Raw genomic sequence first — 15,032 nt, 5'->3', positions numbered from 1 at the left:
GTGATCATTCTTGCCTGGTTTGTCACTTCAAATGACACCTTTCACTTTAAACACATCTGTCCCATTGTAAGTATAAAAAATATTGAGATTAGTGCATCTTTAAGATTGTGCTTCTCCCAATCTACAAAGATTGTTTTGGGCATCTTTGCCATTATTTGATAGTTGACAGTGTAGAGATGGACAGAAAACCTGGGGAGTGAGAGGGGTGTATGATATGAAAAAAAGGTCCCAGGTAGGGATTGAAACAAGGCCTTTGCCACCATAGCGCCCCATCTCATACCATAAATCCTCCTACTGTTTACAATATCTGAGTATATGCACTACTACACCTCTCCTGTCTATCTGTCGTATTGACTGAATAATGTTTGGTTGTCAGTGTTACGGTTTTCTCTCCATGTTTTGGGATAAGATGAATCTCCTCTGTACTGTAAAGATTCTGTGAATTGGCAGTGGGTAGCATGGGAAAATAAAGTCATGTTTCTGTGTGCAGGTTATGGATATTAGCGTGGGAAAAATATTTAGCATGCAGCATTGCTTCTACCCCTGTACAGGCCTCCTCCTAATGTAACAGTCCCAAGCTCCCACAGATGGTTTTGTGTTTCTGTTCTCGGCACTTAAATACCAAGAGTAATAGACTTCTCTGACATGCCAAGAAAACAACAACCAGATCTCTCTCACACAGCCTTTATGGAATCAGCAACTGTGCAATGCAGGCTAAGGATAGACTCTTCTTCTGTCTTTGATGGCTTGGTGCCTCTGTGTGATCGAACATAACTCAACATTGTTTGAAACATTGTGAGTGGAAATAAAGCAGACAGCACTTAGAGAAACAACTCCATGCCAGCACACTCCCTCACAGCAGGGAGGAAGGACTGTTCACTCTTTAACAGCACCGAATACTAATGATTCCACAATAGAGGGGAGTGGCAGTCAGTGGGAGCCCAGGGGGTCATGGGAAATCACCTCATTCCTCTGGAATTTGAGGACACTGGCTTGGTTCCTGTCCTCCGTCTCCTGGACGGTCCTGGCTGCTTTCTGGAGGAAGCCCTGAGCGTCCGCCAGCTTGATGGTGAAGCGGGACATGACCTCCTTGATAGGCGGTACACGGCCATCTGTGATCATCAACTTCTTCTCCAACTGACGGATGCGCCTCAGCACTGGAAACACAATCAGGAACACAAGTTGTTACTTTATCATCATTAGTGTCACATTTGAGTGACTCAGGATTGCCCATTGCTGTTAAACTGTTGCTTAGCAAAACTGAATATGGGTTGGTTATTGGTTCTCAACAGATTCTGTATCTTAAGATGTCTTGTGTGTGTATCTATATACATGCTTGTCAATCCAAACTAGGTTTACCACAGTAATGACAAGTCTTTGCATTTCTTTTTCTTTTGCTATGTTTGAAGATAGGAAAATGCATGGAACTTTCATCAGCTGACTGGCATCAGCCACTTCATTCATGCTTCAAGATCAATGGCTCATTCATCGATTGATCAGCCACCAGCTGACTAGTATCATTGAATCACATTTATACAGGTGTACATTATAAGTAAACATTTCCCACTACTACTGTGCTGATGCTGTTTTCTGCTCCATCCGTCACCCCAACATCCTCTATATGTGCTAAAGTTTTGGTATTGTTCTCTCAACAGAATCATTGTTGCTACTCAGAATACTCAAGAGGTCTCTCAAAGAACAGAGCCTTAATTGAACTGTATAACCATTTACTATAAATAGTCAACTCCTTAACATGTCTCCAACTGAAAGATAGTTGAGAGTATCAGCTCTTAACTAACAAGATTTATATTGAACTGTATAACCATTTACTATAAATAGTCAACTCCTGAACATGTCTCCAACTGAAAGATAGTTGAGAGTATCAGCTCTTAACTAACAAGATTTATATTGAACTGTATAACCATTTACTATAAATAGTCAACTCCTGAACATGTCTCCAACTGAAAGATAGTTGAGAGTGTAAGCTCTTAACTAACAAGATTTATATCACTGCTTATCCAAAACTAAAGATTTTGGTTTGTTCATTGTGTGTTCAGTTTGCTTTGCTCAGCACAGAGATCACAGCTGGGTTTGGCTGGTATTGGACTTTGTTTCTGGTTTCTGCACTTGAAAAAAAAAATATGGCAGCTGTTCTGGAAATTTTGAAAAATGTCCTCTACACTATCCATCAAAATCAGTTTCCAACTAAATTTGAGGCACAAAATAGGCCATGCTGTGGCAGAATATTACTATCTACTTTTTATAGCTTTTGAAGCTTGAAACTCAACATTAATAGTTTGCAGATTGAACAGGGCTTACTCAGTTCAGTTCTCACAGGCTATTTTCAGACTTGAAATCTCAGAGCAAAGACCTGAGCTTGTAAGATGTTATCTGTTTATTTAGGTATTTAGGTAAATCCGTTTAACCATCAACTCCTTAACACTAATATAATTTACCACTACAACTTTACGATATGTTTATATGACTTAAAGTTGCGAGGGAAAGCAGAGCATAAAGTTAATGCTATGTTGCTTAATCTTGGCTCTTCATCAAGGTGGTAAATATGAGAATAAATCGGGATTTGTTTGTGAACTATACTATACTACTCCTCACAGTCATGGGCTTCAGTCGACTCGTCAGTAGCAATGGGCTCTCGTGGGGACAGGTCCAGTTTCCTCATCCAGGTCACCATTCCCTGGGCCACCTCAGTGTTCTGTCTGGCCACCTCTGGATCCACATCCTGGTGAACACTGTACAGCTCCCAGTCATGGATCATCTCTGCACACAAACACACATAGATGTGTTAAGAACCCAAATGCATAAATGACCAAGATTACAAGTGTAGATGTAGCAGTTAAATGGTCTCATAAAGTTCAGCACTCCTAAAATACTTTATATTTGTACTCAGGCTGTGCTTTAAAATTACTCTTACTGCTGCCTGCAAAATCAACTCCTGAAAGCTAGTCAGTAAAATTAGAGATTTTCTGCTACAAAGGTATAAAAAGGAATAGGCTTACTTTTACGGTTAATTTCCTTTCAGTCAAAATGAGAGCATTGCTTCTGTGTAAAAACCACACTTAAAGTGAAATAAAAATCCAAGAAAGCCACACAAAGAGTGAAGATAAAATTATATTTACCCAGTAATACTTGAACATTTCAGTCTTTTATGAAGACACTAACTAATATTAGCATTTTAACATTGGCAAAGCGGGAAGACATCAGCTAAAAGCATCTGCTAAAGTGCTGTTAAAGATTAGCTTGTTGTACATGGTGATTTTGCGTTTGTCAGTGAAATAATGGTACCATTCCCCTTTTATCCTGAGCAGGGAGGAATTAAAAAATACTAAAAGAAGACGTTTTTTTTCATTTCTATATTCTATGTAGAAGTTTTCAGTTTAGACATAGCATTAATTAGAGATAATTCACATAAAACATAATTCACTAAAATTAAACACTTTTGATTGGGACTGACAACACAAGAGAGGTTTATGTTTTAAGTTTTAAGAGGATATATATTTCACATGGTTTTATAGAGCTAACATAAATGTTAGCTTGTCCAACAGGTTAACATCACTTTATGTGCTGTCAACCAGGTTGTATTTTTTTAAAAAGTCATTTAGCATAGTATTCCTTTCACATCTAACATACTACAAGAATAAATATTTAGTTTTTTACCTGACAAAAAAACATTATTTTAATGCCAATTAGAGTCTTGAAATGTGAGCATTTTCAAATCTGGTAATATAAAGTCATTTTTTAAAAAGACCACTAACATAAGTAACACACCTCATGTCTGGGAGTCCTACTCTCTTTTTGGCTCACATACTGTACCTGGATTAATTCTCTCTAGTAAGATAACTTCATGACACTGATTGGACAAAAGAGTCAGTTGCACTTGAGCAGAGCTGTCTGGTACCTTCAATGCGCATGTTGAGATCAGTGAGGTTTGTGTTGAGCTGCTCAGCTAGGGTGACAGTCTGCAGTGTGTCCTCATCCAGCCTGTTCCCCTGAGTCTTTACCACGTTTTCCTGGCAAATGTTACACAAACTCATCAATGACACATCAATCAGTGGCTAATGTAGCTTCTAAACACTGAGTTGCAACTCCCAGGTGACTTGTAGGAAGATCTAAACAGCTTGAACAACTCAGCTTCAAATCTATGGGTTGTATTATGTTGTTAAATCCCTGCAGTGTAAAGCATCTGTAGAGTTTGATCAATATACTGTATTGAAGCATATGCTGTAAAGCAGTTTTAAACAACTTAAGTGCAGTTTTGAGTATAGTAGTTTTAATCTGATTGTTACCTGGATGCACATGGTAAGGAAGGATAATGCATAATGTATTTCTAGGGAAAAACATTGGCTTAAACCTCTAAAGCAATTAGAAATGTTTACTGTGCAGTAAATAAAAGATGATGACTATGCTGACCGATTCTCCCAGATGTTTGATGTCTAGCACCACATCTTCTATGTTGTCCTCCAGCTCCCCAGCCTGGGCCTTCATCACAGATGACTTGTTTCTCCAGCCTTGAAACTGAATCTGGGAACAAAGCAATTAATTTCAGTTAACAGTCTACAATATAATGGATGAGAAATTGCATCATGTTTCCTCACCAGCTCCAGAGAAAAATATCTGACTCTGTAGGTGCTAGCTGTTTGGCTAGCTGCTAACTTTGTTTGTGTGCTGTTTGGTACTGGGCAGGTAGTATACAGTTGGTTTATCAGAGCTTTTTCACTGAAAACAACTGCCTGCTCTTAGAAACTAGGTTGATGAGAGTGGTGTGACTGAACCAAAACAGTAAAATTGCTAGCCCTAAAACCAAAATTATAAGCTGAAGTATGATAAAACGCTCCATAGAGCTGAAGGGAACTGCAGAGTTAGCATTTATTCTCTGTGGGTCGACTCCTTTCACATTACAAATTACAGTCATTTGACCCAACGTTCATATAAAAATATTGATTAGTGCGGCTTTAAGTTTTCTTTCTACACATACTGCATGGTTTATTCTTGCATTTACACTGGAGTTATCCTTTTATGTGTGTATGTACCTGCAGGCGATGAGCAGTGTAATTGTAGTATTTGAGCCTGTCATTAGCAGCAGCCCCAGTTGAAATGTTCAACACTCCAACTCTCAGCTGGTCCAGTGTCTTATTGGACAGCCGCAGGTCTCCAATTAGATGCCAAGTGCATTCATCACAACCTAAAACCAAGGTAGATAAGTGGATTACAGATGAGACAGCAATTTGTCTTCTGTTCTTTTGAAAGTCTATGTTATGAGAGAGTTTTTGCTATAGTTGTTATCGCCACTCACTGTTGCACAGGTTGAATGTTGCAGCCTCTGACCGACACTCTCCTGTATGCATGTCACAGTGGCCGCTCTCACAGTCACACTCTGTAAAAAACAGATGCAGATACACTTCATCATACAGTGCAAGACAGACAGCTTAACACATCAGCTTAAATTCTTGATCAGCTGGAAACGGCTCAGTGAAGTTTCAAGACCCACAGATGGTATCTTGGCTTAAGGCCTGCACATCTGTCTTGTGGTCTCTATTGTGTGGGACTGATGGTTTTAGCAGCTGTGTGTGTATACAGTTTTGAACTGGATGGTGATGTCATTCAGTTCTCCGTGGAGCGTCTCTGGCCACAGGGTCACAGCTCTCAGCAGATGCTTCTCTGACATCATGCGCACTACTGTGGTAGTGGGCGTGGGAATGTAATACTGAGTGCATCCTTTTCTTCTGGGAAAGTTTTATCTGCATTGACAACAAATGGTCTGGGGACATTTTTTCAAGAGAGCAAGAGAACATTTGACATGTGGTATGATGGACAGATGACTTACTCTGGCAGCCGGAAGGGCTGTAGTCCCAGTAGCCTGGGAGGCAGCGCTCGCAGTAACGACCTCCGGCCCCTGGGCGGCATGGGCAGCTGTGGGTAAGAGGATGGCAGGTGGAACGAATAGAAGCTGGCCCGCATTCACACCTCCGACAGCCCTGACAGCTGGAGAAACCAGAGTAACCCTCCTAGATTACATGAATAAAAAACACTGTTAGGTTCCAGGAGCTGGCTGTTGTAGTTTCATTTTGAAACATACTGTTGTGCATCATTTAAAGAATAATTCCAGTTTATTCAAGTTTAATTTTTTACCAATATTTCTATCAGTTACAATATTGTACTCAACAAAATTATTGCTTAGATCAAGAAACATTCTACAACAAAGCGCAAGAAAGACGAGTTTGTAAGCAAGCCAACGATTAAGCCAGATTATCCATACCCCAGACCTCTTCATTTGGAAATCAAACGTAAAGTGAAAGCACCAAAAATGTTTGTACTTCTCTCTCATAGCACAGGAAAATCATGTGTGCACATGGTAAGGAGGGTAGGTCAAATTTCAACTAGTAAGTCAGTCTGTTTGTTGGATGTTTACAGTTTAGTTTTGACAGTGTGGGTTGTAAATTTACTGCTCACCCTTGTTTTCTACTTCAAAAAATATTACACTTCAGGTTACATTTCAACTGCTTTCATCTTTTACTCTTCAACTAACTTATTCAATTGAACTAATTCCAGGTCTTACACCTCAAATGAAATATCAGCTGCTGTCAATGCTTACGTATCAACTCTTACAGTTTTAGTGCTCACACTACAATTATCTCCAGCACTCCCACTTCAAATGACACCTCAACTGCTTTCAACTCTCTCACTTTTCAATTGAAAGTTTAACTACATAATCTTGTACTCTTTATCTGAAACTTCAAATGCTTTGAGTGCATGCACTTCAAGTGGTAGTTCAAACCCTTTCAGTGCTTAAACTGACACTTCAACTCCTTAAGTGCTTCATCTTTAACTGAAACTCTCATACAGTATCTCACAAGCAAAGAAGTAAAATTTTAAAACATTTCAACTTGTTTAAGCTTAAAATTTTACATGTTAATACATTGAAACAATTTAAAAGCAGCAAGCACATTTTGATTTTCCTCAAGATATTTAGCTTTTTCTAGTTTTACTGTGCACTTGAGTGCTTGTGTTTCTTGCTGTCTGACTTATTTTTGGTGGTGTTGCCACATTCCCAGATCTTATCAATTAACTTGGTGAGTACAATGTTTTTACCAAGGCCACGAAAATAAGACCCAGGTTGTAATAAACCAGAATGATCCTTTAACCCTGCCTCACATGGAATCCCTGAATCTCCCGGAAGAAATATCACTTGCACTGAGTAGAGTCACATGGTTTTGCTAACCTCGCACTGGTCACAGAGTCGTCCAGTGACTCCTGGCTTGCAGTGACACACTCCAGTCCTGTCGTCGCATGAGGAGGTGCCACATTCATTGCACTCGCACACTGAGACAGACAGAAGACACATGCACATGCGATGAGAACGATAGAGGTCAGATGATGTCATGCACACGGTGGTAAGGGTTATTTCTGGACTTGCAGGGACTCAAAAGGCATATGGTAATCCTCAAACCTCAATTGTGACCTTGTCCTGTTTTTTCACTGTACGGCTTCAGGAATACACAGCAGATAAAATACAAGCTAGTATAATAGTTACAATAGTAAAAAAAAACAATTCCTCTAAACTATTCATATGCTGACTCTTAACACAATGTGACACAATAACTCAGGTAATCTTGTGGTGAACTACACTAACCTGGAAGAATTTGGCATGAATCTGGCAAGAATGTTCAGCAGTCAACAAGAGCAACTGTGTCAACAAACTAAATTAACTTTCCTGCCTTCATCATATACCAGGCTTTGTGTGTGGCTTAAGATGCACAAGTGGAATCAATGTTTCACAGAGAATTAAGCAACAACAATACCTTCACTCGAGCATAATCTTGGAACACAGTAGCTCTTCTTTAAATCATGGAGTATGGATCATTGCTTTCTCATCCCTCAGTATCAAATATTAACTTGTGGCCCCCACCTCTGCAATTCTTGGCACTGATGGCGTCGCCGTAGAAACCTGGGGCACACCTCTCACAGTTGGCTCCGGCAGTGTTTCCCCAGCAGTGCTGGCAGTGGCCCGTCACGTTGTGGCACTCGTTGAAGATGAGGTTGGGGTCAGAGTTGCCATTACAGTCGCATCTCTTACAGGAATTACCAATCGCCATCGGGTTGCCATAATAACCCGGAGCACACCTGGATGGGAAAAACTGCAGATGACTGACAATGTCCCTGCCTGTTATGAACAACTAAAGGAAAAATCCACTTTTGGATAGCCTCTTTGATTTGTGATGCATGGCTTTTGCGATACATTGCAATAGAGTGACAGATTTTTCATTCGGCCACACACATAAGTGACTGTTGAGTGGCAGTGATGGATTCTGGTAAACTGAGGGTTCCAGTGGAGGACCAATCCCCATCTTTGCATTCAGTAATGGCTTCTGATGTCTATTATTGATGAACATTCACCTAAAGTTTAGTGGTGGCATTTGCTATCAAATTCTGTCGTGGCTGAAATACATGTGGAAATGACGGTGGCTCAGAGAGCTCAACTTACTGCAACTTATGAAAACCACAATCAAATAGAGAAATTATCTTTTTGAGTTCTGTACAAATTGCAGTGTTATAGTATTTGCAGCATGTTTCTGAATGTGTTATCAAGCTGGTGAATGTGTTTCTTAGTTAGCTTGTGTTTTATTCATTTGCAGTGTTTTTATAAATGGTACATATCTGTTGTTAAAGTGGTGAATTTCTTTTTTCATATGGTTCATTTGCTTGTGTTTTGTCCATCTGTATGTGTTGTCTTAAGCTGGAGTTTGCTTTTGATAATTTTTACTGCAATTTGTGCAGAAAAAGGATAAGAAATGGAGGAAGACCACTGCATTGTGATGACATGGCAGATTGAAGGATGAGGACAACACAGACTGTTAACTCTACGGAGAGAGCCAGAGGAACTTCATTAGCTAGTTTCTCATTTGCTTGCTGTTTTCAGCCAGTTTAGTTTTTATTATTTTTTCTCCTGATTGCACACATGATGTCAACACTAAGTACAATCTTATAGGATTTTGGTTGTTGCCTACCATTACAACTGTAATCATAGCCTACCTATTGTCCTGTGTGTTGACTCTTTATTTACTCTGTCACTCAGTATGTGCTCCTTTCTGACTGTGAAGACTAAAAAATCTGTGTATGTTAGTGGAAATAGTTGCGTGTGTAATTTATGCAGTGATGGAAGACACAGTAGATGCTGCATAGATACTTGTTGCTAAAACTACTACTAAAACCTGCTGTAAGATATTTTGAACATATATAGTATAAGCCCACTGATTGGTTGTTGAAAGCCATCTCATCACTGACCTCTCACAGATATGTCCAGCGTAGCCCTCTTGGCACTTGCAGCGCAGAGTGGCACTTCCTCTGTCACAGCGCACTGCAAAGCTGGCCAGACACACAGGGGAAAGTATTTCAGAGATTACACACTGCTTGCCCACACGAAACCTTCTGGCTGGAGACACAAGAATATACTGGCTTACTTATTGGAGGAGATCGAGAGGGGGCAGGCGCAGGGTCGGCAGATGTGGCGTCCATCTAGGCTAGGAGCTAGCATGTAGCCATCTTTACACATTTCACAGAAATCACCTGTACTGTGGTCCTTGCATTTCTGAAAGGGAAAATATTGCACCTGATTGCACTCTTCCTCTCACAATATTAAAAAAATTCACTGCCTGTGCTCATGGAAATTAATAAAATTGATTTGGTAATTTGAATTCCTTAATGAGTGATAGATAATCAGTACAGGAAACTTACTATACAAATACCAGTGATGTCTTGACAGTAGTCTGCGTGGCCTTTGCAGTTACATGGTAAGCATATGTTTTGGGCACTGAGGAAAAGTCCCTTTGGACACACCTGCAGGGAACAGAAATGTATATTATTACTTATGCATAAAAGTCAACAATAAAAGTGCCCAAACAATAATGTGGTTCAGCCTGCAACATCTGGAGCCACATGCACCCTGCGGGCAAGACTGGCATCCCGCTGGAGCCTTTGCATTTCTTGGTTTTTCTGTCCCCTATTACCTAAGTATTATAGACTGCCCATGCTCCAGCAATCTGCTCTGTACAAAGTTTAAATTTTGCCCTGAGGTTTGCACAAGAAGAAAACTTGTGAAGAGTCAAAACCGGAAATGCTTCATCCTCTGGGGAGCCTGAATGTGTTCAGTAAATTTGATGTTGATTTACCTATTAGATTTTTCTATTCTTAGTACACAAGTATACATTTTGACCTGAACAGAAGTCACGACTGGTCCACCAGCAATGTCGTACCAGCAATATACAGATAGTCGGCCTTTCTCCATAGGGGGAAAATACTTGTTTGACTTGAGAATTATAATGCCTTAACCAGAATGAATGTGGAGTTAAATATGTTACTGAAATCAACTAAAATAAAATTTAAAATGTACGATTTAATATTTTGGGGTGTAAATTATACTCTTATTTAAATCTCAGGAAAGCGTGTTGGCATGCTAACATTTGCACTAAACACATAGTAGAGCTGAGCATGGCAATCCATCCAATAGCTGTCAAGATTTGTAATGAAAAGCCAAAAATGTCAACCCACTAGTGGCTCAAGAGGAAAAGTCAGGGGATCACCAATGTCAATAGGATTCATCTTCTGGGCACCAGGAATGATGTACAAAATTTCATAGCAATCAATCCAATAACTGCTGAAATATTTCAGTCTGGATTAAAGTGGCAGACTGACAGACTGACTGACAGACAGACCAACCTTGTCATGCTGCTAGCATGACGAAAAATGGAAAAAAAAATCTCATTAGAGAGGCAATTGAAATATAGATCCTTTTTCTTCAGGCAGATTTGGATACAGTCAAACCAAGCATATTCATGATCAAAGTGAATATTCACACAGAAACTATTCATTACTGCACTTCCAGTTTGAATGTGGTGTACTATTGCTAGTCAAGTGAATCAAAGAGAGGTTGCTTTGCTAGCTGTAGTAGTTGGTAGAGTGGGCAGCAGTCAGTGAAGCCTTGTTAGGAAGCATGTTCTGATAAGGTACTAGGTGTCCAGCTACCATCACTGTTTATCTAAAGTAGTTCCACTAGTCTTACAAATAGCCATTCATTACCAACCCCTCTGGCATCAAACATTTTCATGCATGAATCAAGCAAATCAAGCTGGGTGTACCTGTAAGAATTCAAGATACTGATGACTGGTTCAATATTTTTGCAATTTAGCGTTGACATTACATTTACACAACTATTTTAGATTTAAGAAGAAAATTAATTTCTTAAAACAAAGTGAGTTTTCAGGGAACCCCACTGAACTGTAGTAGTCCCCTCCCATTTGCAGAATGTCATTTTAACATCTGCATCCTGTCTGATGTTTGTTCACCAGGGTTTCTCAGGATGGTGTGATGTCAGAGTTCAGGGCCATGCCCACCACCACCCCCACCCCACACACACACACATCCCTTTGAACATGTCTGCACGTTTGAAGCAACACAATTCAATGAGGCATACAACTGCACTTTGTTTGCAGCAATATAAGAAGTCCATAGCCTGACCCCCTTGTCCCACCCAGTCAAAGGGACATTGATGCTATGAATCCAGAACAGCCAGCAGATGGAACATTCCTCAGACATACAGTACTGTATGCCTACTTGTGATTCATATTTTCCCCTGATTTATTCACAGATGGGCTGTGAGACAAAGACATGCCTTGTAGCCAGATAAAATGAAACATCCTGTGAACAGCAGCACAGATTCCTCCTGCAGACCCATTTCCTGTGGTTTTCCCTGACCGACAGTGCACATACACTGATACCAGACGATTGGTCATTACCATATCAACACTCAATGTGTTAACCTTCTAGGTAAACACATCCTAAACATGCAACTAACGATGCAAAGTTTTGACCCCAAATGGTAGCCCAAGCCATTAAGAGTAATAAACAACAAGTTTATGAGAAAACCACTGAGATCCTGTGCTATTTACCATTTGTAGAGCCACTTAAAAGAGTTTTGAATTGGTTTAGACCTATTAGCTGTGTGGCAATCTGTGATGGGTCAAACAGCTGCAGTCTGTATACACAGGAGAGCACAGGACAGGGGGTTGGAGGGAGATGCAGCAGATGGTCTGGAGGTAGGACATAGATCTCTTTAGGCTCCTCTAAAATTAGACAAATGCATCTCAAGTATACCAACCCAGTATTTGTGGAAAAACAATTTTCTGCACATTTGGATAATTTGGTGTTGAAATTTTCAATTGTAAATCAAGCACAAGACTTGGAAGGAATAGTTAAACATTTTGGGAAATAAACTTATTTGCTTTTTTCTATAGTGAGATGAAAAGATTGGTATTATTCTTATGCCTTTATAGAGATGGAGTTGGGTAGTGTTTAGCCTAGCTTAGCATAAAGACTGGAAGCAGGAGGAAACAGCTAGCCTGGCTATAATAAAGTGTCATAACAAATAAATGAGGGAGCCTAGCATCAACAAATGAACTTGAACAACTGACTATGTCCTCTCAACATGTCTGTTGGGAGCCTTTTGTACTGCAAAAACAACTATTTAGAGAAATACAAATTGCAACGAAGAAGAAAAAGATTTCACCCAGGGTTTGATGTTGATTCACACGATGGTTCCAAACTTGGCAATCTGACTATGAGGATAAGACTTTAGGATGTCGCATGTCACTTGCAAAGAAATAACTCCTAGAACCACAAATTTACATTTTTACATTGGTGTTTATTGTCGGGTCAAACCAGTGGTTCTCAAAGTTTTTCAGCCATACAGATATCGGAATCACAAAAATGTCAATTTCCTGTAAACCAACTTTTCCACTTTTATTAACCATTAACAATATGTATGAAATTATTAACAAATGAGTTAAGTATAATGTATATTATTGAAATAATATACTGAAGAACATGACATGCATGTTTCTTTGCACCTACACATTAGCATTAGCATGGTGAAAATGCAACTTGCTGACTGAGGTTTTTAACCAAAAAGACACAAAATGTCATATTTAGATTTTTACTGATGTGTTTGGTAGATTAGAAATACCTGTTGTTGACTCCCTGTCTGAAATATACTTTACAGTTAATTTTTCTGTATAACTTGACATTAATAACTTTTAACTCTTGCTAGGTTTGCTAGTGTGAAAGTACTTTTACTGAACTTGTTGTTCCACCATTAAACATCGATTATTTTACATTCTTCTGCTCCACCCTGTCCCTCCCAGTCATGGTCCCTAGATTGAGAACCACTGGGTGCAACAAACAAGATACAACATATTCATTAGTCAGCTTGAGAATAGTTGGTAGGTGTATTTATTTAAAACTTTTGACAGAGCTAGGCTAACAGTTTCCACCCTGCTTTCAGTATTTATTCAAAGCTAGTCTAAACAAATCCTGACTCCAGCTCAGTACTGAAACATAAACATGAGGTTTGTATTGATTTTCTCATCTCAATCTTGGAAAAGGAAGTGAATAAGCATGTTTCCCAACTATTCCTTTAACATATTTCTGTTGGGGTAATACTGAAACTGAAAATTTGAATTAGATTTCCCAACACCATGGTGACTGTAGTTAATCCCTCTTGACTATCGTGCAAATGAAAATAATTGACATCAGAAGCGTTCCGCCAACTATGAGCACACTCAGTAATGTGAACTATTTCTGTGGCCCTCCCACTGTGCCCACTACAGTGGAGAACAAAGATGACATTCAACATGTTATATAGCCTCTCTCTGTTTTCATGTGAAGCTGCTTTTTCCAATGACTCTGTCACATTTTGCTCTGGCTTATTATTTATCAGTGTATTTCCTGTGTGTTGATCGAGTGCTTATGAGCCAGACCATGAGGCTCTATCATCATTCAACTCTATCTCTGCGATACAGAGCTGAACAAATGTAGCTGGTATCAAGCATAAAAACAGGAGTTGGCTCCACAGATGAGTGTTATCCAAAGTCAACACCCCCTCTGGTCATGTAGTTCCAAAACTCTGTGGCCATGTCCCCTCTGTGTAGCGTATGTGGGGGTGGGAAGCCTCTACGACAGACAAATCTCTAGAATGCTGTTTTATAAAGATAATGCTTAAATGTGATGTGTTCAGTGTGTTGTTACGTACATCTGCCTGTCGACCGAGTTTTCCCAGAGTGGGAGAATTAAGTGGATTAAATGTTAAAGCTTGAAGGTTGAATATCATTTCCGCTTTGCCTCCCAACTGGAGCTGGCTGCTGTATTTATATTGACGTAGAGAGAGGGGTTCAGACACTGGATTTAGTCATGCTAACTCCTCTGAACATCCTCAGTATGGGACAGATCCAGGGTCATGAGAATCTCATCCTAACACGGACAATCTGTCTGCAGGGGTGAGGCCTCCTCTCAGGGGACCTTCAACTCAGACAACTCTAGAGATGAAGAAATAAACATGTACCACACAAAATAAATGGAGAGGAAATGTTGAAATTGCTCTGGTTTTGCATCGCCAAGTTTGGAAACTGAATACCTCCACAACCACCTTGACATATTTGACCTAAACCCCATTTTCCCAGGATGTTTCTGCATATGATCAGTTCTAAGCAAACTCACTATATAGCCACTTAAATCTTGGTTGCCAAGAATCATGGCTGTCCAGTTCAGTTCTATGAGGCCAATGGGGACAAATCAACCTCTAAAGCATCCAAAACAACAACATACTGACACTCACAGAGCAGCAGAACATTTCTGTAAAGGGATCAAGTTGGAGTTAGTTCATATATGGCCTGTCTTGTTCTATTTAACCGTAGCTATGGTCAGCTTGCCTTTGTACAGTAAGGTTGTGGTGTAGTGATAACCACAATAGCATCAGAATGGCACAAGACAGGCTTTTAACCAGTCAATGTCATTATAGAGATAAGATATAAGCGATCGAGGTATCAAGACATAGTTTAGATTTTCTGCGAACATGCATTGGCAATGTTATACAGCCATGCATTGTGAGTAGCAAGATGTAGTGAAGCATTTGATATAGTTTTGCTCAGAATGAGTTGCTATGATTTTAACAACCCTATCACCAGACA

General features: G+C 39.7%; 1 protein-coding gene across 5 annotated transcripts in view; it reads right to left on the bottom strand.

The window, feature by feature from the left end:
* The window catches only part of lama4 (laminin, alpha 4), a 187,144-nt gene that overhangs the window by 18,882 nt on the left and 153,230 nt on the right, over positions 1-15,032 (bottom strand). For all 5 annotated transcript variants that reach the window (XM_044377223.1, XM_044377224.1, XM_044377225.1 and 2 more), the window contains 12 exons: positions 9,751-9,852; positions 9,477-9,604; positions 9,301-9,381; positions 7,925-8,139; positions 7,238-7,338; positions 5,843-6,023; positions 5,312-5,392; positions 5,049-5,200; positions 4,429-4,539; positions 3,917-4,028; positions 2,614-2,778; positions 964-1,157 (listed from right to left, as the gene is read on the bottom strand). In XM_044377223.1, the coding sequence (XP_044233158.1) occupies positions 964-1,157; positions 2,614-2,778; positions 3,917-4,028; positions 4,429-4,539; positions 5,049-5,200; positions 5,312-5,392; positions 5,843-6,023; positions 7,238-7,338; positions 7,925-8,139; positions 9,301-9,381; positions 9,477-9,604; positions 9,751-9,852 (1,623 nt within the window). The remainder of the gene's footprint in view (positions 1-963; positions 1,158-2,613; positions 2,779-3,916; positions 4,029-4,428; positions 4,540-5,048; positions 5,201-5,311; positions 5,393-5,842; positions 6,024-7,237; positions 7,339-7,924; positions 8,140-9,300; positions 9,382-9,476; positions 9,605-9,750; positions 9,853-15,032) is intronic.

Source organism: Thunnus albacares, chromosome 16 (assembly GCF_914725855.1).
Source record: "Thunnus albacares chromosome 16, fThuAlb1.1, whole genome shotgun sequence".
NCBI lineage: Eukaryota > Metazoa > Chordata > Actinopteri > Scombriformes > Scombridae > Thunnus > Thunnus albacares.
Note: the sequence above shows the minus strand (reverse complement) of the source record. Positions and strands in the feature narration are given on the sequence as shown.